This window comes from Bos javanicus, chromosome 2, assembly GCF_032452875.1.
Source record: "Bos javanicus breed banteng chromosome 2, ARS-OSU_banteng_1.0, whole genome shotgun sequence".
Lineage (NCBI taxonomy): Eukaryota > Metazoa > Chordata > Mammalia > Artiodactyla > Bovidae > Bos > Bos javanicus.
The window spans coordinates 117,922,169-117,947,205 of record NC_083869.1 but is presented as its reverse complement, the minus strand read 5'-3'; the positions used below and the strand labels follow the sequence as shown (position 1 = coordinate 117,947,205).

The 25,037-nt window shown below is 42.1% G+C and overlaps 1 protein-coding gene across 26 annotated transcripts in view; it reads left to right on the top strand.

Annotated features, from left to right (window-relative positions):
* The window catches only part of TRIP12 (thyroid hormone receptor interactor 12), a 156,871-nt gene extending 146,911 nt beyond the window's left edge, over positions 1–9,960 (top strand). For all 26 annotated transcript variants that reach the window (XM_061387190.1, XM_061387179.1, XM_061387165.1 and 23 more), the window contains 5 exons: positions 1,738–1,902; positions 2,916–3,029; positions 4,401–4,495; positions 4,946–5,049; positions 5,959–9,960. In XM_061387190.1, the coding sequence (XP_061243174.1) occupies positions 1,738–1,902; positions 2,916–3,029; positions 4,401–4,495; positions 4,946–5,049; positions 5,959–6,155 (675 nt within the window). In that variant the 3' untranslated portion in view covers positions 6,156–9,960. The remainder of the gene's footprint in view (positions 1–1,737; positions 1,903–2,915; positions 3,030–4,400; positions 4,496–4,945; positions 5,050–5,958) is intronic.
* Positions 9,961–25,037: the final 15,077 nt, after the last annotated feature.

Genomic DNA, 25,037 nt, shown 5'->3' with positions numbered 1-25,037 from the left:
TTCTGATGTTACCAATTTAAAAGTGTAAGACGCATAGCAAAAGAACCACATTCCAGAGAACTTCAACCAGAACTTGAAGACTGGTGGTATTCTTAAATGTATTACCTCCTTATTTATAAAGCATACAGATGGAACAAGGTGTCCAAGCTGAGCGTCCACTTGGTAATTTAAATTCTAGAAAAATACGTGGAAAATGGGCTAAAGCGTAACTCTTAATTTAATATGTAATATGTAAAATGGCTAATCCCTTTTAAACATCTCAAGGACATTCTGTATATTCTAGATTTCTATCAATAATAGCGTTGTTGAGAGCTTTCCAGTGGGAGAACATTAAAATGAAGAGTTTTTATTAAGTCCTTTTGCTGACAAGCATTTCAAATGAAAAATGGAAAACCTTCCTTGTGTGTCATGAAATGATGTACCCAAACTGAGAGAGACTTAAGCATGTGTTTTTGCAGAGAAGCAAACATTCTCAACAAAGTATTTTACCTTAATGTTAAATAACTCTGCCCTGCCCCAGCTCTGTGTTTTGAATTATCTGGAATCCTAAGCGGCTTTCCGTTTCCTCTTTTAAAAAGTGACTGTTAACCAGAACTTGCTAGTCTTTTTTATTGTTGTTAAATGATTACTTTTCTGTATCTTGACTGTCTAACCGCTATGAATTTCATACCCAGGGGCATCTTTAATTCAGAAAGTCATTTACCTTCTTTGTCTTGTACTTCTTTTTCTTTCTCCTGACATCTTATTTTCAAAGAGAATTTGCAGTTGTGTATGTGTGTTGGTCTTTGATTCAGAAATAATATTTTATATAAGGCCTTCAAAATCTTAAGCATTTTTAAAAAGTGAGTAATACAAACTGCTGTTAACATGCATCTCTCTTTAGAGTGGGACTTGACTTTTCTTAGGAATTCATTGAAACCGTTTTCATCGCAGTGTTGCTGTATGAATACAGAGTTGTTAATGCTGGGCCTGCAGTAATCGAATGAAGGATCTCTGAATGTTCTTTAGATTTGAGCTTGCAGGGAAAACAAGTTAACTACTTTGACTAGAAAGTACATTATTTGTATTTGCAATTTCCTAGCTGTGTTGTATTACTTATTATTTGCTACGTACATATATTGGAATTAGCACTCCAGTATTCTTGCCTGGAGAATTCCATAGACAGGAGCCTGGCAGGCAACAAACAGTACATGGGGTCCCAGAAAATCGAATACGACTGAGTGACTTTTTTTTTTCCCCCTTGAATTCATTAAGATTAGCTGAAAATTTGTGAAAAGTTTGTCTGGCTTTAGAGCCTGCACTCTTAAATCAACCATTATGCAGACAATTCAGTTCAGTTCAGTCGCTCAGTCGTGTCCAACTCCTTGCGACCCCATGGACTGCAGCACGCCAGGCCTCCCTGTCCATTGCCAGCTCCCGGAGTTGACTCAAATTCATGTCATTGAGCCAGTGGTGCTATCTGTTATGACCTGTGAAATCTGAGTATGGTCAAACTGAGTAGCAAACATCTCATTTTGAAGGAACACTTGGTCTTGTTTTCTTATATAAAAATAGTTGGATTTTGAAGTGTTTATGTTTATTTCCTATGTGATCTCAGTGACTTTGTGTAAATTATAACAAAGAACAGCCTAAGAGCTAAAGAAACTTATGAAGTTTATTAGCCTTTTATTTTATAAACACAGACATAAATGAGTGAATTATTATTTGTGACAAACACCCTCCCCCACTTTTTTTTAGACCAAAGAGAGTCTCCAATATGCATTAGAAACCCTGACTATGAACGGCTGCTCCGTGGAGGATCTGGGATTGGATTTCACTCTGCCAGGGTTTCCTAACATTGAACTAAAGAAAGGAGGAAAGGATATACCGGTCACCATCCACAATTTGGAGGAGTATCTAAGAGTGCGTACTGGCCACATCCCCTGGAAAGAAGGCCAGCGGTGGTCACGTGGGGTGGGGCCGACTGCTATGAGGGGGAGGGTGGGTGATCCAGGGAGCACAGGTGCGTGTCTGGGAGCTGCTGCAAGGACTGGTTTGAGACCTTCAATGCCTGGGGTGACTACATGAAGTCTCTTTTTTCAGGCCTTAGCTTTGGTTTGCACTTGAGACACTGTCAGGTATTTCACAGTGCCTCATGTATAGCTGTGAACTCTCTGCCTTCAAGCTTGAATGCCATATAATAACATCATATTTTCTTAGTTTAAGAAAAACATGAGTGAAAAGGAACATCCCTTGTGTTGTCTCTCCTCAAGCCACTTAACTTGACCTCATTGCCTTTGATGTTCTCCATACCTGTGTAGAGACGTTTATGTTTGTTTGCCCTCTCACCATCCTTGACCCTATTTATTAAGGAAAAACAATTTTGTACTGATCCAAATTATATTTTGGATTGCAGTCTATATGTCTTTATCATCACTACTTTTGGAAAAGTTTCTTTTGTTTTATTCCTGACATTGAATGGAAAGAGCATTGGATTCTAGAAAGCCACCTACAGATCTGAGACCAGACTTTTCCAAAATTAATTGTGACTCTTGAAATGTTATCTTTAATTCTCAATAACATTTCATCCTCCTGGGAAGTTTCATCTGTTTTTCATCTGATAAGGTAATTTGTAACTCACAGGGATATTATATAAATAAAAATTTAAAACACACTAAATATAAATGCATGTGGCATTTTTTACATTTTCTTAGTGGCCAGACCCTGAATCAGAAGTTGACCTCACCTATCTGTTACGCAGTTTTCTGTTTTCTGGAACATATTCTAAAGACCTTGGAATTTTTTTTTTTTTTTTAAGTAATCAGGAAGGATATTTCACTGTACTTTGCCAAATATTAAATAGGAAAGAAACTTGAACTCTGGTCACAGATTTTTAAAGAGACCTTTTTTCTTTTTTCTTTTTTTTTTTTTTGCAGCTGGTTATATTTTGGGCACTAAATGAAGGTGTTTCCAGGCAATTTGATTCATTTAGAGATGGATTTGAATCAGTCTTCCCACTCAGTCATCTCCAGTACTTCTACCCAGAAGAAGTGAGTAGCTTGTGTGCAAAAGAAATGGTCATCTCTAGTTCCATACCTGTAATTATCTTAGTGAGGTATCTCTGTGCTTTTTAGTCAGATACCCTGTTGTTATGAGCAAATAAAATTGTGGCGCGTTGTGCTTTAAGAGGGTAGTTTGGGAAAAATAAGATCATTTCCTGAGTGAGGAAGAATATTCATTATGATGTGAGTATTTTTTCTATAATATATTTTCTGGCTGAATCTGCAAATCTTTGAACGACTTAGCATTTTAATCTCAATTATTTTTATGTCCACTCTGATTTGCTACTTATTGAAAACGTGTGTACCTGGCACCTTTAGGCACTAAGTGTCACCTGGAACAGCAAGGGTTGCTTTTGGAATTGGATCCTAGTCCTCACTACTTGGGGCTTCCCAGGTGGCTCAGCAATAAAGAATTTGCCTGCCAGTGCAGGAGATGCAGGTTCAACCCTGAGTCACGAAGATCCCCTGGGGAAGGAAATGGCAGCCTATTATAGTATTCTTGCCTAGGAAATCCCATGAACAGAGGAGCCTGGCAGGCTACAGTCCATGGCGTTGCAAAGAGTCAGATACGACTTAGTAACTAATCAACAACCTCACTGCTTAGCTATGTGACCTTATCCAGGTTTTCGTATATAACCTGACTGACTCGTTCATAAAATTGAGGTAAACTCTGTCTCACTGAACAAGATACATAAAGTACTTGACAGTGAGTGACATGTAGTAGATAGCAAATTTCACATGTGCGGAATAGATTTTCTCAAAGTAGACAAGTCATCCTGCAAATGGGCTGTCAACCAGGTGAGAGATGGTTTAATTGGATACTGATGTTAGGTTTTTATCCTAAGGACATGAGCATTTCTTTCTTTCCAACATCTGTCCTATATTGACTGTCTTAGTCCTAGACAACCATCTGGCATAGAAGTGCCTTTGCAAAGCGGGAAAACCTCCCTGTTTGCTGTTGGTTCAGCTTTCTTCTCCTACTTCTCTCTCCTGCTCAGTATTCTCTCTGTTAGCTTCTGTTATTGTGTGCCCTTGTGTTTCTAGAAGTCAGGATTTATACAATCTCTCTGGTCAGAGGTAGATTATGAAGTTAAAGCCTCTAAAGAAATGGGAAGAATTAGGTAGGTTTTGGTTCAGTTAAAGGCTTCTCTAGAACCTAGTCCCTGCAGATGGTCAGGGCACCTGTTACTGTCAGCTACAGAGAAGAGTGAATCTGTGATTAATAGTGGAAGAGCACGTTGTATAAAGAGCACCAGGCAGAAGCTTGTGGACTTCGTATCAGCACACCACAAAACAGAACGTGTGCCACTTCGCTCAGTTGTGTCCTTAGTAATCTGTTGCCCTTGTTTAAACACACAGCTGGATCAGCTTCTGTGTGGTAGTAAAGCAGACACTTGGGATGCAAAGACACTGATGGAATGCTGCAGGCCAGATCACGGTTACACTCATGACAGGTAAGGCCTGGGCTCTGCCAGGTTTCAGATACACACATAGGTCTAGATTTTAAAGTTTGTTTATCTATTAAAGGAGGCTTTCCAATATTTTGGCTTCATTTCTCTCAAGACTGGGACTTGAGGACTGAAAGGGGTTTTGGGCTTTTTTGCCCCAAGTGTTTCTGTGAAAATGGGCAGGATAGGCAAAGATGGGGATGCCATTGTCACCCCATTACCCATTTTATGTACAGTAGAGTGGAAATACCTGTAACAGTCCCAGACAAGTCTCATTTATCACCAGAGTAACTATTCCATTTGAATTCCAGCTGTAACAACAGAACAAATTTGTGTGCATTTATAAAGTGAATTCATATGTAGTCATATTTACATTTAACAGTCTCTAGCTCATTGTAAGTCAGAAGTATATTTTAATATGATGAGATAACTTTGATGTATTTATTTCTGTTGTAGTCGGGCTGTGAAGTTCTTGTTTGAGATTCTCAGTAGTTTTGACAATGAACAGCAGAGGTTATTTCTCCAGTTTGTGACAGGTAGCCCACGATTGCCTGTTGGAGGTGGGTACAACTATTGATTTATTGTAGCTGTGTGGAGGGGGGTGGTGAGAGAGAGAGTGTGTGTGCATGCAAAACTTCAGTGCCAACAGCAGGATATTTTTTGACTTACAAGTGCCTCTTAGGTCCCTGGTGACTCAAATGGTAAAGAATCTGCCTGCGATGTGGGAGACCTGGGTTCAGTCCCTGGGTTGGGAAGATCCCCTGGATAAGGGAATGGCAACTCACTCTAGTATTCTTGCCTGGAGAATTCCATGGACAGAGGAGCCTGGTGGGCTACAGTCCATGGGGTTGCAAAGAGTCAGACATAACTGAGCAGCTAACACTTTCTTCTTCTTTCTAGTTGTATAATATTGCAATGTTAAGTTTTCAGTGTACTAAGAGATAAGAGAGATCACTAGCAAGGCAGTTCATAGAGACTCTTACACTGAAGTAGGATTGCTCATGTACATGTAATGCTGCTTCCCTCTATTCAGACTCTCAGGCATTTGTACATTTTATAAACCCTTAGATGAGAAGTGGTTCTAAAGTCTGTTTTTTCAGAAATGAATCCTAATATGGGTTGAATTGACACTCTTTAAAACATAAGGAAAGCATAAAGCACTGTTTGCCGCCATGTTACAGTGGCTTTGAATGTAATTAAAGCAGGCACCAGAGTCCTTTCACTCCGTGTAGCTTGAATGGGTAGAGTTCATTACCCAGGAAGAAAAAGTGCCTTCTCTCTGTGGTCATTTTGTGCAGCAGAGCAGTGTGGGACGTTTTCTGATGGAAGTAGATAAGAAAGGGTGCCTATGCTTGTGATTCCAGACCGATTCTCCCCAAGGTTGAGACACGAGTTTTCCCTGTGCTGTCTGGCGGGCGTCCTGTAAACTTACCACATTCCTTTGTCCTTCTTCCTTCCCTCTTCATCAGGCTTCCGGAGCTTGAATCCACCTTTGACCATTGTCCGGAAGACCTTCGAATCAACAGAGAACCCAGATGACTTCCTACCCTCTGTCATGACCTGTGTGAACTATCTTAAGTTGCCGGACTATTCAAGCCTCGAGATAATGCGGGAAAAGCTGTTGATGGCTGCGAGAGAAGGGCAGCAGTCGTTCCATCTTTCCTGATCACATCAGGAAGCGTGGTGTCTGCCTGTTACAGCAAAAGACAGCAATCATGATTTCTTTTCTAAGTGTGTCACCTGAGTCAAGGAAACATGTTACGCCTTCCCGTTGTAGGAAAATGGCTTGCAGAATATAAGAGACACTTGGTTCCTCTTCATTAATGGCCCCATGGACTTAAAAGTGATCAGGCCCTAAAACGTTGTTGTGATGAGGTTTCTTTAGCAAGTTCTTGTTTAAATTATCATTTATTTGACGAGTGAAGTTTTTAACTTGCTTTGCTGTGTGAAATTTAAAAAAGGGATGTTTTTCCAGGCTGAAACAATAAATGTCGCTGTGCAGTTTAATTCTGGGCTGTGTGTATCCATCTAGCTAAGTCTGCAGTTTTGCTTCCTCCAAAGACAACTCTTGTACAGAAATTCAGGCTCACGTGTGTTTGACAGAAACAGTTGAGCAGGCGAGCTCTGTGCTTTCCGCTCCGTGCCCTCCCACCCCTCTCGAGTTTGCCCACCCCGACCCGTGTACTGTCTGTGCCGCTCACACAGGTTTTTTGTGTACAAAATCCACAGTTGGTACATCTTCGTCAGCCATGGGCTTTTGTTCCATGTTCTCAAATTAAGATACAATTTAAAATTCATGGAATTAAAGTATATTGTCAGTATAATTCAGCCCTTATAACTAGGTAGCTTTGTCCAAGAGTTTAGATGTAACAGAGCCGTGGGGTATCACTGGCCTTACACCAGGGACACACTAGGACTGTTTATTACATGGTGATTCCTGCAGCCACCCCCTCCGTAGTGGACGCAGGGAGAGCTTGTTTTTCTTTTGTGTCGGTTAAAAAGTTCTGCAAGTTGGCCTGGCCAATGTTTATTATTCTATGGCCAGAGCATTTTGAATTGATATATATGGTTTTAAGCAAAATTAGCAGTTTTCATTCCCTGTTGGAGTAAAAAAACAAAATTTTTTTCTTTTCCCCCTTGTTCTCATTTTTAAGTTTTTTCCCCACCGTCTTTGGTTGCTCCAGTCTCCTCTTACCCTCCTCCCAGTGCTCACCTGGGACAAACATCCCGGCCTTTGTCTCGACACAGACAGAACACCTGTAAGCAGTGCTCTGTCCTGTTGTTTGATGTGCTGATTTCTCAAATCTGCAATAATTCATCAGGTTCCTGTTTTTACCTGAAAATAAAGTTTGCTTCACCTTTTGGTTTATATTCTGTGCTGTATGCATAACTCTCAGTTGTATAGATGCATCTCAACTCAAGCAGATCATCACAGCTCTGATTTGCGTCATGGCTGATTGCGCTATTCAAAGAATTAAGAATAGCAACTTGAACATAAAAAGTGGGAGGAGATTCCTTCCTTCCTTCCTAAGGTTCAAAATTAAGCCAGTTGCATAAAATTTGAGAGAATTTCAATAGTTCATCTTTCTGAAAATGAGGGATGAACTAATTTTTTTTTTATTGGACTTTGAGAAATCAATTTTGTTTGTTCTAAAGTCTTACTTCATTGATGTAGAAACTCCTTTGTTCCCTATTCCACCACCTTAAAGAAATTCAGTGGCTTGTTTTATTTAGATTACTTTGTCGTTTTACACTCAAATGGCCTTATACGAGCATCTTCTTAATGAACCTGGGCAGTGACCCCGGTTGGGTGAGTTAGGTGTTAGGTGGGATGGAGCAGTGAGTGGAGATTGAGGCACCTCCTGGGTCCTTTCAGAGGCTCTAGGAAGCAAAGGGCTTCACCTTGGCATCACCTTGAGGGAGCTGTGTCTCTGCAGTTCTAATATCAACACCAGGACCTGTGCAGTTTAATCAAGCAAAACTAGTTTTAATGAATGAACTGATTTGTTTTTAAACTGTTCTGAAACCTACCTTTTTACAAACTTTAAGCACAAAAGATTTTTGCCTGAACATAACATTTTTGTTCCTCGTTTTTTAAAGGATTCTGTTGTTAAAATTTCCACATATGTATAAACAATGTTTCCTATTTGGATATCTGTATTTACCATTTCAGTCATTTCATGGCCCTGGCAAATTTGGCCTCATTGATATCAGCATCTAATGAGTACGTTAGATGGTTTTTGAATCACACTCCGGAGCTTGATTGTTTCAAAGTCAGTAGTTAGTTAACCTGTTTAAAAGCTTTCAGTCCAGCTTAAGTCCTTAACTTGGGGGTGGGGGGCGGGGGTTGGTCCTTGGTTAATTAGGGGCAGGAAGACCCTTCCCATTTTCAAGCAGTCTGCCTTGGCAGAGGCCTTAATACTGCATCATAGGGAAAAATACCCTTCTTTTGCTGTTACTCCAGTTATGCCTTAAATTTATTTGCTGAGTAACCCTGTCACCACTCACTGCTCTCTAAGGATGCTTTACACACATAGACAGTTGGATAGTGACTAAGATCTTGTTGTCCTTTATAGTTCTCTCTGAGGTGGAGTCAGTCAGATGTTAGTCATAGCTAATATCGACTGTGGGGTTGACATTCAGATAGTGACTGATTTGCTCTGCTTTGTAGATGAAAACATTTTTGACTATTTAAGAAGAAAGAGTTAGTGAAATGTATTCCCCTCCCCCCAGCCTCTCCCCAACCCCACCCCCAAAGTGGATTGTGAGTGTCTGGTAGTCTCATTAGGAACAGACGTGGAGAGAATTCTAGATGCTTTAGCCAAACCCTTCTACAGAGTCCACGGGACACTTTCTGCTCTTCCTGTGCTTCAGCTCTGCTTCCCTGTGTTGGCGGTGATGGGGAACTGCCCTTCAACTTAGCATTCTCTGAAGAAGGTAGTATCCTAAAGCCCTTGTGTCCCACGTTTGGCTGTTCTTGTGAGTTTGGTACATAACATGGAAAGGAGAGGTGCAGCTGGCTGGCCGACGTCACTTCCTGTCCTCCTCTGGGGCATCCCGTGCATAAAGGTCGTTAAGGCCGGGCGGCAGCCCCAACTTCTGCATCTAAGACATGAGATTCAGCTCTTGCTTTTTCCACAGTGAGGATTATTGCCAGCAAACTGAGCGTGTCTTCCTGTTAGTCCAACAGGTGTTGAGACTGTGCTCCTGATTCCTGTCAGTGAGTAGACTGAGGAAATGGGAATGTTGCTGATATTCCACGGGGGGAAAAATGTGATGAAAAAGGAGGCTTGCTGGGGAAAGACCTAACTGCATTCAGAAACCAAATCCTTCTGGGAGAGGTTCTGGATGCTGAGGTTCATTTTTCATCAGCAAAGATGATCAAGCCTTTAATTCAGTTATCTTGGGCTTTGGTTGTTTTGACCCACTTTATTTTCCCTACTGTAATGAGAACATTGTTTGAAAATGTCGTATTCTGTATTTCTAACTCTGAGAAATGCTTTTGTATGGGTCGTAGGTTTGACGTTGCAGTAGTTGACATACCTGGTAAGGGATAACCTAGTGACAAATCACTGAAAATGCTTCCTTTGTTACCTCAAAAGAAAAAAAATCCAGACAAAATAAAGCATTTATATTTATAGAAAATGGAGAATTGGCTGTTTTCAAGAACTTCAAGTTAATTCTTATGCAAGAAAAAGTTCTTAACTCTAAAGACTTGTTCAGCATCAAGGAGACACTCTTTAATATTGGAAGAGGTGGTTTTATTTTTACAACAAGCCTACTCATACTACCAAACCTATAACCAATTGCTGATCTCCTGTGTAAAGCATTTTTTTTCTCTTATCTGAAACAGTGATTTATATGAACTGTTGGAATAATGGAACCTCAAAATACAGATGTGTATGTAAAATTGCATAAATGCACTGACTTCCTTCTCCCTGAATATATTTTTAATAAACAGCATTATCCTACATGGTCAGTTTTATTAAATTATGCACAACTGGAAGGTTCTTCTGAGAAGGGGTATGCTTGTGTGGGCGGCTTTTGGAAAGCTTCCTAGTGAGGTAAGTAACATGGTAATCTTAGCCTTTTGGGGAACAGATTACAGCCAGTTACAGGAGCTGGATGTATTCAGGGAGATGACCAGAGTACTGGTTGGTAGAGAGAGATGGCACTTGAGAACTGCAGTGGTGAAGCGGGTCCTGGGGTTGGGAGGAACTTGACACAGGGCACAGACATTAAAGCCTCCTGCCTAAAACCCCTTGAAGTCACTGCTCTGGCTTTCATGACTGCGTGCTCTGCCCTTGACCAAGGTCTGGATCATCAGCCTATTTCACTGAAATAGAAAAAGAAATGTCAAATTGATACAGGAAAGCAAAGGAAATGGGGGTTTTGTTTGAGTGCTTTTTCTTTTTTTTGTACTGGGGTGTAGCTGATGAACAATTTCGTGGTAGTCTCAGGTGGACAGTGAAGGGATTCAGCCACGCCTGCACATGTATCTATTCTCCCCCAGATCCACCTCGCATCTAGGCTACCACATAACTTGAATAGAGTTCCATGTACTTTACAATAAGTTCTTGCTGTCTTTGTTTTTTAAGAGTGATGACTGAGTTTAGGGAGGGTTTTGTTGCTATTTTTAAGAGGACAAATGAAATATATATATGTATCAGTTCAGTCGCTTAGTCATGTCAGACTGCAACCCCGAGAACTGCAGCACACCAGGTTTCCCTGTCCATCACCAACTCCCAGAACTTGCTCAAACTCGCGTCCATCGAGTCGGTGATGCCATCCAACTATCTCATTCTCTGTTGTCCCCTTCTCCTCCTGCCTTCAATCTTTCCCAGCATCAGGGTCTTTTCCAATATACACACACACATACATATACACAGCACAGCACACATGTACATACACACAACATATATTCTGTATTGTCTTTGTATAACTACCAAAGGGTAAAACCACATTTTTCCCTTGGTGAGTCCCTTGGTCCATAATATGACTTTAAATCACAGATGAAGGCTGCAAAGTACAAGCTCCCCCATGCTGGCCTGTATGTGAAGTCTGTGCAGAGTGTCTGCATCACTCACTCCAGGGTGGGGGTGGGCCTCAGAGGATCACATTTTTGGTTGATGCAATTCTGTGGAGTTAACAGCATGCTGAATTAATACAGAAGGTTTAAATCTCAATGACAGTTGTTTCCAATAGAAAACAGACCCTCATGAGACCAACACATGGGGAGGGGTGCATTTCATGACAATTTTCGCATGCTCACTGAAAGCCTATGCCATCCCTTCTTGTTCTCAGCCAGGCTAGCAACCTCAAGCTTATCTGTTTCCGGCCCTCCCACTCTACGTGGGGAGGTCTGGGAGAGTGGTGCCCCTGGTCCCTGAAATGATGCCACCCTGCCTTTGCAAGGAGCTGCAAGGGAGCAGGCCCCCCCCCAAGAGTCTGCCTGGGGACTCCAGGCAACCTTGACGGACACCAGAGGTGTTGGTACCTCAAATACCCCAATGTGGCTTCAAGGCCCAGGCACACTGTACTCTCCCTAGGAATTCAGGCTTCAGGAATAGATGTTAATATCCTCTCTGTGACTAAGATACATTGAAACATTCGTTAGGGATGCAATACTAAGAGTTTATTAAGAAAGTTTTGCTGAGGAGTATGAGGGCAGAGAACTTGAGATGGCTAAAGGGACAGGCCCGTGTTTATACTGTTTAATGCTACGTGCACCATTGATGTGAAGATGTGGTTATTTGAAATGATCGTAGAAAATTAACAGGAAACTCCCGACGTGCTGCATCTGGCCTTCACTTAGGGAATCTGGGCCTTGGTTAAGACCCATTCATCCAGTCAGGCCTCTCTGATCCCAGAGAGTATCCTGATGTCACATGGTGGACCAAGACTTGTCAGGTCTTAAAATCCAGGAGTCCAAGTAATGTGCCAGGAGCTATGTGAAGGCTTTGTGGAAGAACATGCGTTGGAGCAGGAAGAGCTCTGGACAGTCAGGCCTGCCCTGGCCCTGGCCCTGGCCCCTCTTCCTGGGTAGGGTCATGACCCCTAACCTCGCTGGTCTTTGTCCTCTGCATTTGTCAGGCCAGTTCAGTCCTCTCTCAGGTATCATTTTAATGGTAATATTCATACAGTCCTCAGTATGAGTCATTGCACTGCCTCCTGGTGTTTCTCCACGAAGTCACCCTAGTATCTTGGTTGGCAAGTTCTTCCTGGTGGAGCATTTGGCTTCCCTGGCTCCTGGTTCCAAATGTCAGCAGCGCTCACACTCTAGTCATTGGGGCAACTGGAAATACCCTCTAATGCTTTAAAGCATCCCAGATATCAGGGTGCTACTCTGGCTGAGAAACAGTGATTGTGTGTGGCAGCTTTTGGAAAGCATTCAAGTTTTATATTCAGCCAATAATTGTGGTTAATAACAAATCAAAACTTTGCAGCACTTAGGAGCAGGCACAACTTAGGGATAAGGTGGTATGGTGGCTAAGAATCTGCCTGCCAATGCAGGGGACCCAGGTTCAAAGCTCTTGTCCAGGAAGATTCTACATGCTGTAGAGCAACTAAGCCCGTGTGCCACAACAATTGACCCCACAACTACTATTGAGCCACAACTACTGAAGCCTGCCCACCTAGAGCCTGTGCTCCACAAGAGAAGCCACCGCCGTGAGAAGCCCACACACCACAGCTAGAGATAGGCCCCGCTCGCTGCAACTAAGAAAAGCCTGTACAGCAATGAAGACCTAGGGCAGCCAGAAATAATTTAAAAAGTATTTAGGCAGAAAAAGCCACAATTCTATCCTCCCCCTCTACACACACACACACACACACACACACACACACACTAAACCTCTCCCTCCCATAAGGAGGAATTCATCTTTCTTAGCGCTCTGACATCCAGTTTCAGTGAGACCTACCGTCTTGGGAAGAAGATAACCTCAGTCTTGTATCCAATACAACTAACTTTGAGAGAACTTTAAATTCAGGAAATATCGTTACCATTGTCCCTTTTCCTAATTAAAAACAGTCTTAACTAAATTCATTGAGAAAAGTTCAGCAGTTCTAGCTGATGTTAGAGGACATTATTAGGTGAATAGTCAAGCCATTGTTTACAACACTTGAGAATTACTTTACAAAGAAGTGGGTCTTTCAGCACTGAGTTATGGGCTAACAGAGTAAGCCAAATAAGCTTGCTTTTCTCCACGGACAGTGAAGCACTGTCTTAGATTTGTTTGCTCCCAGTGTTCTGTTCTGACACATGACATTCCAGGTGGATTGACAGCATACAGAATCCATTTCTTCCCAAAGCATTAAATAGCATTTGGACAAACAGAAGTAAGAAGCTGAGAATTTTGTGCTCTTTCTCTCCAACATACCATGTTGCCCGTCTCACAGCACCCCTGGGGATGGGCAGGGGTGAGACGGAATCTCTTCAAACACCAACCTCACATTCAACACAAAGTGGATGTATTTAGGGGAAAGAGTAGTTTTTTTTTTTTTTTAGTTAACATGGAGATTTTCATTAAGATTGCATGGTCAAAGGAGCATAGTACAAATGTTTTTGTTTTCTTATTTTTTTATTGGAGTAGAGTTGATTTACAATGTGGTGTTAGTTTCAGATGTATAGCAAAGTGGACCAGTTATATATATATATATATATTCACTCTTGACTTTTTTTTCAGATCCTTTTCCCATATAGGCCATTATAGAGTACTGAGTGGTTCCCTGTGCTATACAACAGTTTCTTATAAGTTAACTATTTTATATATACTAGTGTGCATATCAGTCCCAATTGCCCGACTTACCTCATTCACACACACAGATGTTTTACTATGCTCTGTTCAGTCCTCCTATTTTACCATCTTCAGTTCAGTTCAGTCATTCAGTCATGTTTGACTCTTTGCTACTCCATGGACTGCAGCACGTCAGACCTCCCTATCCATCACCAACTCCTGGGGCTTACTCAAACTCATGTCCATCGAGTTGGTGATGCCATCCAACCATCTCATCCTCTGTCGTCCCCTTCTCCTGCCTTCTATCTTTCCCAGCATCAGGGTCTCTTCCAATGAGTCGGCTCTTCGCATCAGGTGGCCAAAGTATTGGAGCCAGGCTAGATATGATACAAGGGGAAGAAAAAGTCCATTTTGAAAACAAACCAATTTTTAAAAGTCAGTTTAAAAATTACAAGCAGAGAATGTGATATATTTCTTTCAATATACAGTCAGTGCAGACAACCCAGGAGAGAAAGAATGTCAAAAAACAGGTTTTTTCTGGTTGCCAACACATTTAAAGGGTCTGGTTCTATCAATTATGGTTTTTTTTTTTTTTTTGATGACAAAAAATTTTAAACTCAAAGATGCAATTTGTTTCAATTCAGAGTTTGTAACTATTGATAAAATACTGTGAAATTGCCATATTAAACCTTTTTCTGATGTTCATAAAGCTTGTTATGAAGATTTCTTTTTATTTGCTGCAGTATTTTAGCTTATTAAAATTTTATTTATTTTTTGGCCAGGCTTTGTGACACGTGAGATCTAGTTTCCCGACCGCAGTGGAACCTGCGTCCCCTCTGTCAGAAGCATAGACTTAACAACTAGACCACCAAGGAAGTCCCTGCCTTGGTATTTAGAAAGATGCCTGGTCTATAAATGTGGAGAACTGGGGTTCTTTTTTGAATCTGACTTTAGAGAAGTCATGTAACTTTCACTGTTTCCTTATCTGTGAAATTATGGGAGTAGATGAGATTAACATCCTGCTCTCAAACTTTAAGCTTCGAACACCTGTCATAGTTCTTGCATCAACTTTTCAGACCAACTTAACTGGTTTAAGAGGGTACATAGGTCCTTTTCTAGTTAAGCTGAACAAAATAATGTAACTGTTTCCTACATAGGTTGAATTTACCAAAAGTACCAGTCTTTTTGAAAATACTCTGAAGCTGCTTTTGGTCACCTATTAACACCAGCAGGTATTACAATGGCTCAGGAAATATTTCGATTCCATGCCTGGGTCTTTAAAATCCTTCTTAGTGTTTAGTTCCAGTGGATTTTCTGTTGGTTTGTTTAGCTACCAGGTGGCAGGTTAGGAAGTGGGGTTGGCTAGGACTGAGATGCTAATAACCGATACTGTTGGCTAGATCTTTCATCAAAATTCAGAGATGTACAGCTTCTCAGACCTGGGAGTATCGTTAGAAAGGTAAACCAAACTTCTATTTTAAAAAATGAGAACAGACGTGCGGACACAGGATGAGAAGGGAAGGGTGAGATGAATCAGATTACATTGGACATAAATGCAATACCAGGTATAAAACAGCTAACTAGTGGGAACCTGCTATACAGCACAGGGAGCTCAGCTCAGTGGTCTATGATGACCTAGGTGGGTGGGATAGGGGTGGAGTGGGAGGGAGGTCCAAGAGGGAGGGAATATATGTATCAGTTCAGTTCAGTTCAGTCGCTCAGTCATGTTTGACTCTTTGCCACCCCATGAATCGCAGCACTCCAGGCCTCCCTGTCTATCACCAACTCCCGGAGTTCACTCAGACTCACGTCCATCGAGTCAGTGATGCCATCCATCCAGCCATCTCATCCTCTGTATACATATAGCTGATTCATAGCTCAGTTGGTAAAGAATCTGCCTGCAGTGCAGGAGATCCTGGTTTGATCCCTGGGTCAGGAAGATCCACTGGAGAAGGGATAGGCCACCCACTCCAGTATTACTGGGCTTCCCTTGTGGCTCAGCTGGTAAAGAATCTGCCTACAATGCAGTAGACCTGGGTTGGGAAGATCCCCTGGAAAAGGGAAAGGCCATCCACTCCAGTATTCTGGCCTGGAGAATTCCATGGACTGTATAGTCCTGGGGGTCTCAAAGAGTTGGACATGACTAAGCGACTTTCACTTCACTTTATAGCTGATTCACTTCATTGTACAGAAGAAACTAACACAACATTATAAAGCAATTATACTCCAATAAAAACTGTCGGGAAATCAACCCTGAATATTCATTGGAAAGACTGATGCTGAAGCTCCAATACTTTGGCCACCTGATGTGAAGAGCCAACTCATTAGAAAAGACCCTGATGCTGGGGAAGATAGAAGATAGGAGGAGAAGGGGACGCCAGAGGATGAGATGGTTGGATGGCATCATCAACTCAATGGACATGAGTTTGAGCAAACTCTGGGAGATAGTGAAGGACAGGGAAGCCTGGCATGCTGCAATCCATGGGGCCTCAAAGAGTCAGACACAACTGAGCGACTGAACAGCAACAACAACAACAAAAAAAAACGTTAAAAAAGTGATTGACTTGGCATACCTTCCTCAAGATCACATACTTATTTTCCAGATGGGCAAAACAGTGGAGATTAAGACCCCTCCCATGGGAAGGGGTGTAAGGCTCTCTCTGTGCCCAAAGGGACAGATACCATTCTAAGATATTAAACCAGGGTTGCCTTCCCGTGCTGCCTCTGTCCCTGCTTTCTGGCTCGCCTTCCTTCCCCAGACACTCTGCATGAGCAAGAGCTTGCTGTGTGTGCTCAGTCCCAGATAGAAAGGCCATGGAGAAAATAAAGAGAATTTCTGACTCCTGGATTTCTGAATAGAACATCTATCATGGGTAACAGTATTATAATTACAGCTTCTCATTGCAAATCCCTTCCCTCCCCACCCCAAACAAAGCATCAGGCTTTTTGGCAGGGGAAACCTGTGTGTGTGTGTGTGTGTGTGTGTGTGTGTGTGTGTGTGTGTTTAAATTTTCTTTTAGCTTTTGAATACCCGAGGCTTGGCCTTTGCCTTCATGTGGGCTAAGTTGCTTCAGTTGTGTCCGACTCTTTGCAACCCTATGTACTGTACCCTGCCAGGATCCTGTGTCCATGTAATTCTCCAGGCAAGAATACTGGAGCGGGTTGCCATGCCCTTCTCAGGGATCAAACCTGCATCTCTTACATCTCCTGCTTTGGCAGGTGGATTCTTTACCACTAGAGACATTAGTAGCTAAAGCCCCAATGATTCAGAGCAAACGTTCCGTGTGACTGTAGGAGCAGTTTTACTGCCACAACAACAGGAGATTAAAAAAAAAAAAAATGAGCAGCTGGCAGACTAGGGAGAAAGAGCAGGACGTGATGAAGATTAAATTATGATGGGTCCGCGAGAAGTCGCACAGCATCCACACCCCAGGCTGAGTCCCCGACAGGACCGGGGACAGTGGCTTGTCAGTCTTGCTGGATTTGCTGACAGAGTCACCTTCCTCTAGTCCCTGGCTCTCAGCTTTCCATGGAAACCACAGAAAAGCCCTTTGCATGTTCATTGTTTTCATTTGACTGAACAAAGAAGCAACTTAATAAATTCAGCTTATTTGGGACTCCACGTGGTAGATGAGCTTGCTTTTCTTGTTGGCACATATCACGGACGTGCAGAATAGGATGAGGGCTGCCAAGATGAGCTTTTACTTTTAGGAATCACATGCTCTGCACTGGGGGCTTCTCTGGTGACTCAGATGGTAAAGAATCTGCCCTCACTGTGGGAGATCCGAGTTCAATCCCTGGGTCTGGAAGATCCCCTGGAGAAGGACCTGGCAACCCACTCAGTATTCTTGCCTGAAGAATCCCATGGACAGAGGAGCCTGGCGGGCTACAGAGTTGGACACAGCTGAGCAACTAACACACACACACACATACCCTGCATTGAACATAACCTGCTTGTCGTTTTGTAGATTGTTTGCCATAAAACTGGTTCTTAATCTACTCTTTCCTGCTCCACAGACTTATAATTGACTTTCTCCCAGTTTCTCAAAAAAGAGAAAACAAATCTCACTTCCTTCTCTTTTCTCTCCAAGATATGATATATGAGTGGGAGCTGAAGACTTTTTTTTTTTTTTCTTTTTTTTGGCTGCACCATTTAGCTTATGAGATCTTAGTTCCCAGACCAGGGATTGAACCTGTACCCTCAGCAGTAAAAGCATGGAGTCCTAACTACTGGACTGCCAGGGAATTCCCAAAGGTGTTTATTTTAGATTCCAGTATACCGTGCACCCTGTAGGGAGAAATTAGAAAAGCAACTGAGGGCTCAGCCTCGTTTTTCTCCTCTTTGGTCAGTGTTGTTTGAGTCCCAGTTCTACTTGAAAGAAAATAATAAGGTAGTTGTTTGTGTCTTTCTGTGTGTGTGTGTGTGTAAAATAAATCAACTCACAGCCACAGAAAACAGTGATAGTGACAGGCTCTTCTAGCTGAATGGTACTGAAGTATTATAAAGGTTACCCTCAGAACCAATAATTCGACTTAAAAAAAAATTTGGCATCATCTAAGTTTGAAAATGAATACATTCTCTCTGTCATACCAGAAAAAAAAGAAATACCCTCTCTTAGAAACTCCAGTACTTTGGCCATCTCATGCAAAGAGTTGACTCATTGGAAAAGACTCTGATGCTGGGAGGGTTTGGGGGCAGGAGGAGACGGGGACAACAGAGGATGAGATGGCTGGATGGCATCACTGACTCGATGCATGTGAGTCTGAGTCAACTCCGGGAGTTGGTGACGGACAGGGAGGCCTGGTGTCTGTGATTCATGGGGTCGCAAAGAGTCGGACACGACTGAGCAACTGAACTGAACTGAACTGAGGGACTTACTGAAAATTGAGAAAAGGAAAATAAAAATGTTTCTAGCTTAGGTAGAAAAACTCTAGGGCCGTGGCCCTTCCTCAACCCCTTTGTTCAGGTCCCTGCAGCATCGGGGCAGTAGGTCTCAGGCCTGGTCAAGTCAACTCCTAACCAACTACTGCGTCTGTCCACAGGGCCCCAGCAGCCACTTAGGTGAATGAGATGCCCCTAGGTGGGTGGGACCCTGCGTTTGTTAAAGGGACATTCAATGCATGTTTTCAGGTCATGAGTAGGTGCAGGTGATCCCCAGAGAGAGACTGACATCAGATAAACGTACCCACATATCACTTACACCACCTGGAGGAGGTGCTTAATATTTTAAAAGCATGTTTAAATATTCAGAGGCATTTCTTTTTTCCATGTGCAGGTGACTAAATATGTTGTGAATCACTTATAGCTTTAAAAAGGAGTTATTTGGTCAAAGGGTTTGGTTACCTTTGTAGCTACAAGTGGACGTCATTCACTGGCCTACGGGGTCATAGTCCTTTCCAAGGTGACGTCAGTTTTGAACAAGTGTATAAGCATGTTCGTGTAGAATTTCATTTCATCCTGGTTTAGCTGTCCTCTTAAAACAGTCCCTTGATTGTAATATGGCAACGATCTCAGCAGCTGTCTGGTTTAATTGTGAAATGGATGTGTGTAGAGCAGACTTCTCTCTGGCAACTCTGAGTCCCATCATTTAGAGCTAGCAAAGTTCTTAGCAATCATCTGGTCCAGCTTTCTCATGTTTCAGATGACAAAAGAAGTCAGGAAAGGTGCAGGGACTTGATCATGTTGCTGGTAAGCGGCAGAGCCATAGATAGAGGCTAAGACTTCAAGCCCTGGGCTCCCTTTACCAGCCCTGGCCTTCTGAAAAGATCGCAACGTAGCATCAGAGTTACCCCCTCCTCCCCTTAAACGTGAAATCTGTATCCCAGTGTTGTTAACCAGGATCCTCTTCTTCACCCACTGACCTCTCCTGCTTTTCAATCCATTCTGCTGTGTTTTCTTCTGTACCTAGTCTCTTTCCAAGTCTTTTAACAACAGTACTGCTGACAGTCCAACACGTCGACATTTTCTATAATGATGTATCTTGTTGGATTGAATCTAGTAATTTATGGAAAAAAATGATATGCCACAAACAGGTGGGGATTTATTCCAGATATGTGCTAAAACAAAACAGTTAATGTAATCCATCCATCACAAATGGCAGCCCACCCCAGTATTCTTGCCTGGAGAATCCCTATGGACAGAGGAACCTGGCGGCCACAGTCCGTGGGGTTGCTGCAGTCCACGGCCATGACTGAAGTGACTCAGTACACATGACTAAACCACCATCCATCACATCAGCAAGCCAAATAAGAAAAATCAGTCTTACAGTCATTCCAATTAATGCAGAAAAAGCATTTGATAAAATCCAAGACCCATTCATGATACAAACACTTAAAAAACTAAGAGTAAAGTTTCCTCAACTTGATAAAAAAAAGAAAAAATATAAAAAATGTACACGTAGCATTCATAATGGTGAGAATCTAGATGCTTTCTGCTTAAGATGCTCTATTACTCCTATTCAACATAATACTGGAATCTTAGCTAGTGCCATAAGGCAAAAAAAAGATACAAGGTTTACAGATTGGAAAGAAATAAAAACACTCTTCTTTGCTTTTTTGCCTATTTATTGCTCTCAGCTTGTTCTGCATTTTAATGCTCATTTGACGTTGATTTTATTAGAAGGTTATGGCTAACTTCATACATTCACTCTTGATTATGAGAGCTTTTTTTCCCTCTTGGGAGAATATACTTTTTATAATAGGGCTCCCTAGAAAGAGTTAAGTATGGTTTTAGGGCTACAGGAATGGGAGGCTGGTTAGATGAGAAAATGATAAATTTTGAGGTGAATTATTCCTTAATTCTCATCCCAGCCTGCTTCTCACTTCCTGTTATGGAAACTTTCTGACCCCTCAGCATCTTAAGTCAGAAGACAAGAGTCATAATATCTGCCTTGTAATTTTGTTACAAGGATTAAATGTGATAAGATAATATAAATCACCTTTACTAAAAACACATCCAGGACATATGATTATTGTAGTGATGAAACCTCAGTGAAGAAAAACTGATGGGAGCTAAGACCTGGTGGAAATATGAAGAAGGGTTCAAGGACAAAGAAGTATCAGTAGTTAATGTTGGTCTTGATGGGTGAATAAGAGAGCAATAATAAAGCTAATCAGTGTTGCTACAGAGGGAATGTTCTAGAGCCTGCCTAGGTGGCCAGTGGGTTGGGTGGTCTGCAGCATAGCAGTGATTCATACAAACACTCATTTACCCTTGCTTCAGAGATATTTGGGATTATGCTCCCTAGGACTCAGTGTGGATAATGGAGTGTTTGAGCCTGGGGCTCCTCACTGTGCAGAACTAAAGACATTTCCAGCTGCTTGTCTATCCCTGCTTCCCATCCAGATTCTATACTTTTGTCTATAATGTGTTCCTTATTTCCTCCAAAACTTCTGCCGTTGCCCCTGTAGGAATGGAGTTCCTCTGTCAAGGGCCTCCCATCATCCTGTCTCTGCTGATTCAGCCATTTGCTTAATGGTTTTGCAGAGAATGGGAAAAGGTCTCCTACAATGGCCCAAAGTGAGAGTAGGTAGAGATGGTAGTTGCGGAGAACACAGGCAGGACAATCTGAGGTATGACCCCCTTAGAGCTATCAAAGCATGGAGTCTGAACCTTGCCCCTAGAAAGAGGAAGTGCACAGTGTAACTCTTTATCTGTATTTTATCCTTACTCAAGTGCCTTTGTATCAGTTATACTCTCTGGAAATATAATACCCCAAACCCTCAGTTCAGAAATAAGCTACCCATACCCTGACACATTGCCTGTGTTGGTTGTCTCCTCTCACTTACTTGCTTTCTCAGAGATAACACGCGGTGACTATTATTTCATTCTAAGCTTTCTATGTCCTTCCTTCTTGCTTTGCATTTATCTATTAAAAATATATATTTATTTATTTTTGGCCGCCTCGGGTCATAGTTGTGGTATTGGGGCTCAGTAGTTGCCCTGCAGCACGTGGGATGGTGATTCCCCAGCCAGAGATCGAACCCACATCCCGTGCATTGGAAGGCAGATCCTTAACAACTGGACCACCAGGGAAGTCCCTTGCTTTGCCTGTAGACTGTTCTTGAAAGTTTCTCTTTCATTTCTGATCCTCTGCTTAGTCGTCCATTCAATATTAAAGTGAAGTATGAAATCTCTAATATTATTTCATTCTCCCTTTCATTCCATCAGTTTTGCCTCATGGTTTGGGGGCTCTGTTTTTAGCTACATGTATATTTATAACTTGTTGTGTCTTCCTGATGGATTTACCCACTAGTGAATTTTCCATTTCAGTTACTGTACTTTTCAACTCCAGAATTTCTTTTTTTAGCATAATTTATATCATGTAATTGATAATCTCTATTTTAGAAACATTTTATTCAGCCCTTCCTTTAATTTTTGATACATTTAAAAAATTCTTTGAATATGTTTTTATAGCTCTTTAAAAATCTTTAATGAGTCAAATGTCTAGGTTTCTACTGATGAATCCCCCTCCTTCTACTGTGTATAAATCATGCTTTTCTGTTTCTTTGCATGGCAATTCTGGAAATCACATTCACCCCTTATATAGGGTTTGATGTTGTTACCATTAGTTGTTTTTTCTTTAGTGGCTTTTCTGGGCTAATTCTGCATAATCTGTATTTTTGGTCGTATATGGTCACTGTAGTCTCTGCTTGGTTAGTTTGATGGACAGCTAATGATTGGACACAGGTTTTTTTTTTTAATTTACTTTTTTGACACGTACTATATATGTACTGCAGAAGGCAATGGCACCCTACTCCAGTATTCTTGCCTGGAAAATCCCATGGACAGAGGACCCTGGTGGGCTGCAGTCCATGGTGTCGCTAAGAGTCGGACATGACTGAGCGACTTTACTTTCTTCTTTTTTTTTTTTTTTTATTTATTTTTTTTTGCGACTTCACTTTCATGTTTCACTTTTATGCATTGGAGAAGGAAATGGCAACCCACTCCAGTGTTCATGCCTGGAGAATCCCAGGGACGGGGGCCTGGTGGGCGGCCGTCTGTGGGGTCACACAGAGTCGGACACGACTGAAGTGACTTAGCAGTATACATGTACACTGCCATATTTATTTATTTATTTTTTGGCTGCACTGGGTCCTTGTTGCTGCACATGGGTTTTCTCTAGTTGCGAGAGCAGGGGTGGTGGTGGTGGCTGCTCTCTAGTTGCATTGCCCAGGCTTCTTATTGCAGTGGCTTCTCTTATCATGGAGCAGAGGCTCTAGGTATAGAGGCTTCAATAATTGCACATACAGGCTCTTTAGCTGTGGCATGCAAGCTCAGTTGTTGTGGCTTGCAGGCTCTGGAGCATGGCCTCAATCACTGGTGACACACAGGCTTAGTTGCTTCAGGGCATGTGGGATCTTCCCAGACCAGGAATCAAACCCATGTCTCCTGCATCGGCAGGAGTGAATTCCAATCCACTGCACCATCAGGAAAGTCCCACAGGTTTCTTTAAATGCATGGAAGAGTAAGTCTATCAGTCTTTTCTTTCCCTCTGTGGGGATGTATATATATTGGGACATGCCTTTAATCCTCAGGCAGTTCAGTTCAGTTCAGTTCAGTCACTCAGTCGTGTCTCTTTGTGACACCGTGGACTGGAGCACGCCAGGCTTCCCTGTCCATCACCACCTCCCAGAGCTTGCTCAAACTCATGGCCATCGAGTTGGTGATGCCATCCAACCATCTCATCCTCTGTCATCCCCTTCTCCTGCCTTCAATCTTTCCCAGCATCCAGGTCTTTTCCAATGAGTCAGCTCTTCGCATCAGGTGGCCAAAGTATTGGAGTTTCAGCTTCAACATCAGTCCTTCCAATGAATGTTCAGGACTTATTTCCTTTAGGATTAACTGGTTTGATCTTCTTGCAGTCCAAGGGGCTCTCAAGAGTCTTCTCCAACACCACAGTTCAAAAGCATCAATTCTTCAGCACTCAGCTTTCTTGATGGTCCAACTCTCACATCCATACATGACTACTGGAAAAACCACAGCTTTGACTGTGTTTTTTCAGTACTGACCTTTGTTGGCAAAGTAATGTCTTTCCTTTTAAATAGCCTGTGTAGGTTGATCATAGGTTTTCTTCCAAGGAGCAAGCATCTTTTAATTTCATGGCTGCAGTCACCACCTGCAGTGATTTTGAAGCCCAAGAAAATAAAATCTGTCACTGTTTCTGGTGGCTCCCCATCTATTGCCATGAAGTGATGGGACAGGATGCCATGATCTTTGTTTTTTGAATGTTGAGTTTTAAGCCAACTTTTTCATTCTCCTCTTTCACTTTCATAAAGAGGTTCTTTAGTTTTTGCAGTTTACAATTCTACCTTAGACTTCCTCTCTGGCTTCCATAGAGACTCAAAGTCAGACAGAAAGGAGAGATTAGGGTCTTTTCAGGGCTTTCCTAGGCATGCGCATAGGTCTGAAAATGCACACAGTCTACTAGATTCCCAGGAATATGTCAGAGTTTTTCCAAGCCCCCAGTGGACACCTTGGAGAAGGAAATGGCAACCCACTGCACTATTCTTGCCTAGAGAATCCTGTGGGCAGAGGAGCCTGGGAGGCTATAGTCCATAGGATTGCAGAATCAGACCCGACTTTAATGACTAAACACATGGGCATCTCATTTCCCAGCTTTTAAAAAAGTTTTTCAGTCAGTCCCAAGTGGTATTTATACCTCAGGCATCTGCAGTGTTAAACAACTGACATATATTGTCTTCTGTTTGTTTGCAAATGCCCTGGGAGTAGGGTTGTCTGAACAGAGCGAGTTTTGAGTAAGGTCACACAGTGATAACCTTGAGAAGAGTACTTTTCAGGATGCTTCTAGGCAGGTCAAATGGTGACAGTTCTTTGGGGTTAGGCTTAGAGGAGCTCCAGACCCTTTTCTCTCCCTCCAGTGGTTGCAAGGCTGATCATTTTCACAGTGATCATAGTTGTGGGATTGTTAGTTTTCAAGGCTACAAGGGAGCTGGGGAAATGGGGATAGGACTAGGACAAGGAAAAGGACAAGTCTCATTGTTCTTACAGAGATTCAGCAGGTTTTCTTGAATAAGTATATCTTGATGATTGCACATCTTTGATTAATTTCCAGAGTTCTGAAAAAGTTGTTTTTGACAATTTTCCCAGTGTTCTCATTGCTTTTATGGAGGCATGGATTGATGTCCTTTTCCCACCATTTCACAAATGTTTCTACAGTGATTAGGTAATAGATGTGTGTGTGTGAAGAAGTGGGGAGAGATCACAGTGGGGGGGGGGTGTGAATATAGTTGAATTTGTAGACCAAGTCCACCATGGTAGGAGCAGTTTGTAGAAATGAAGGAGGAAACAG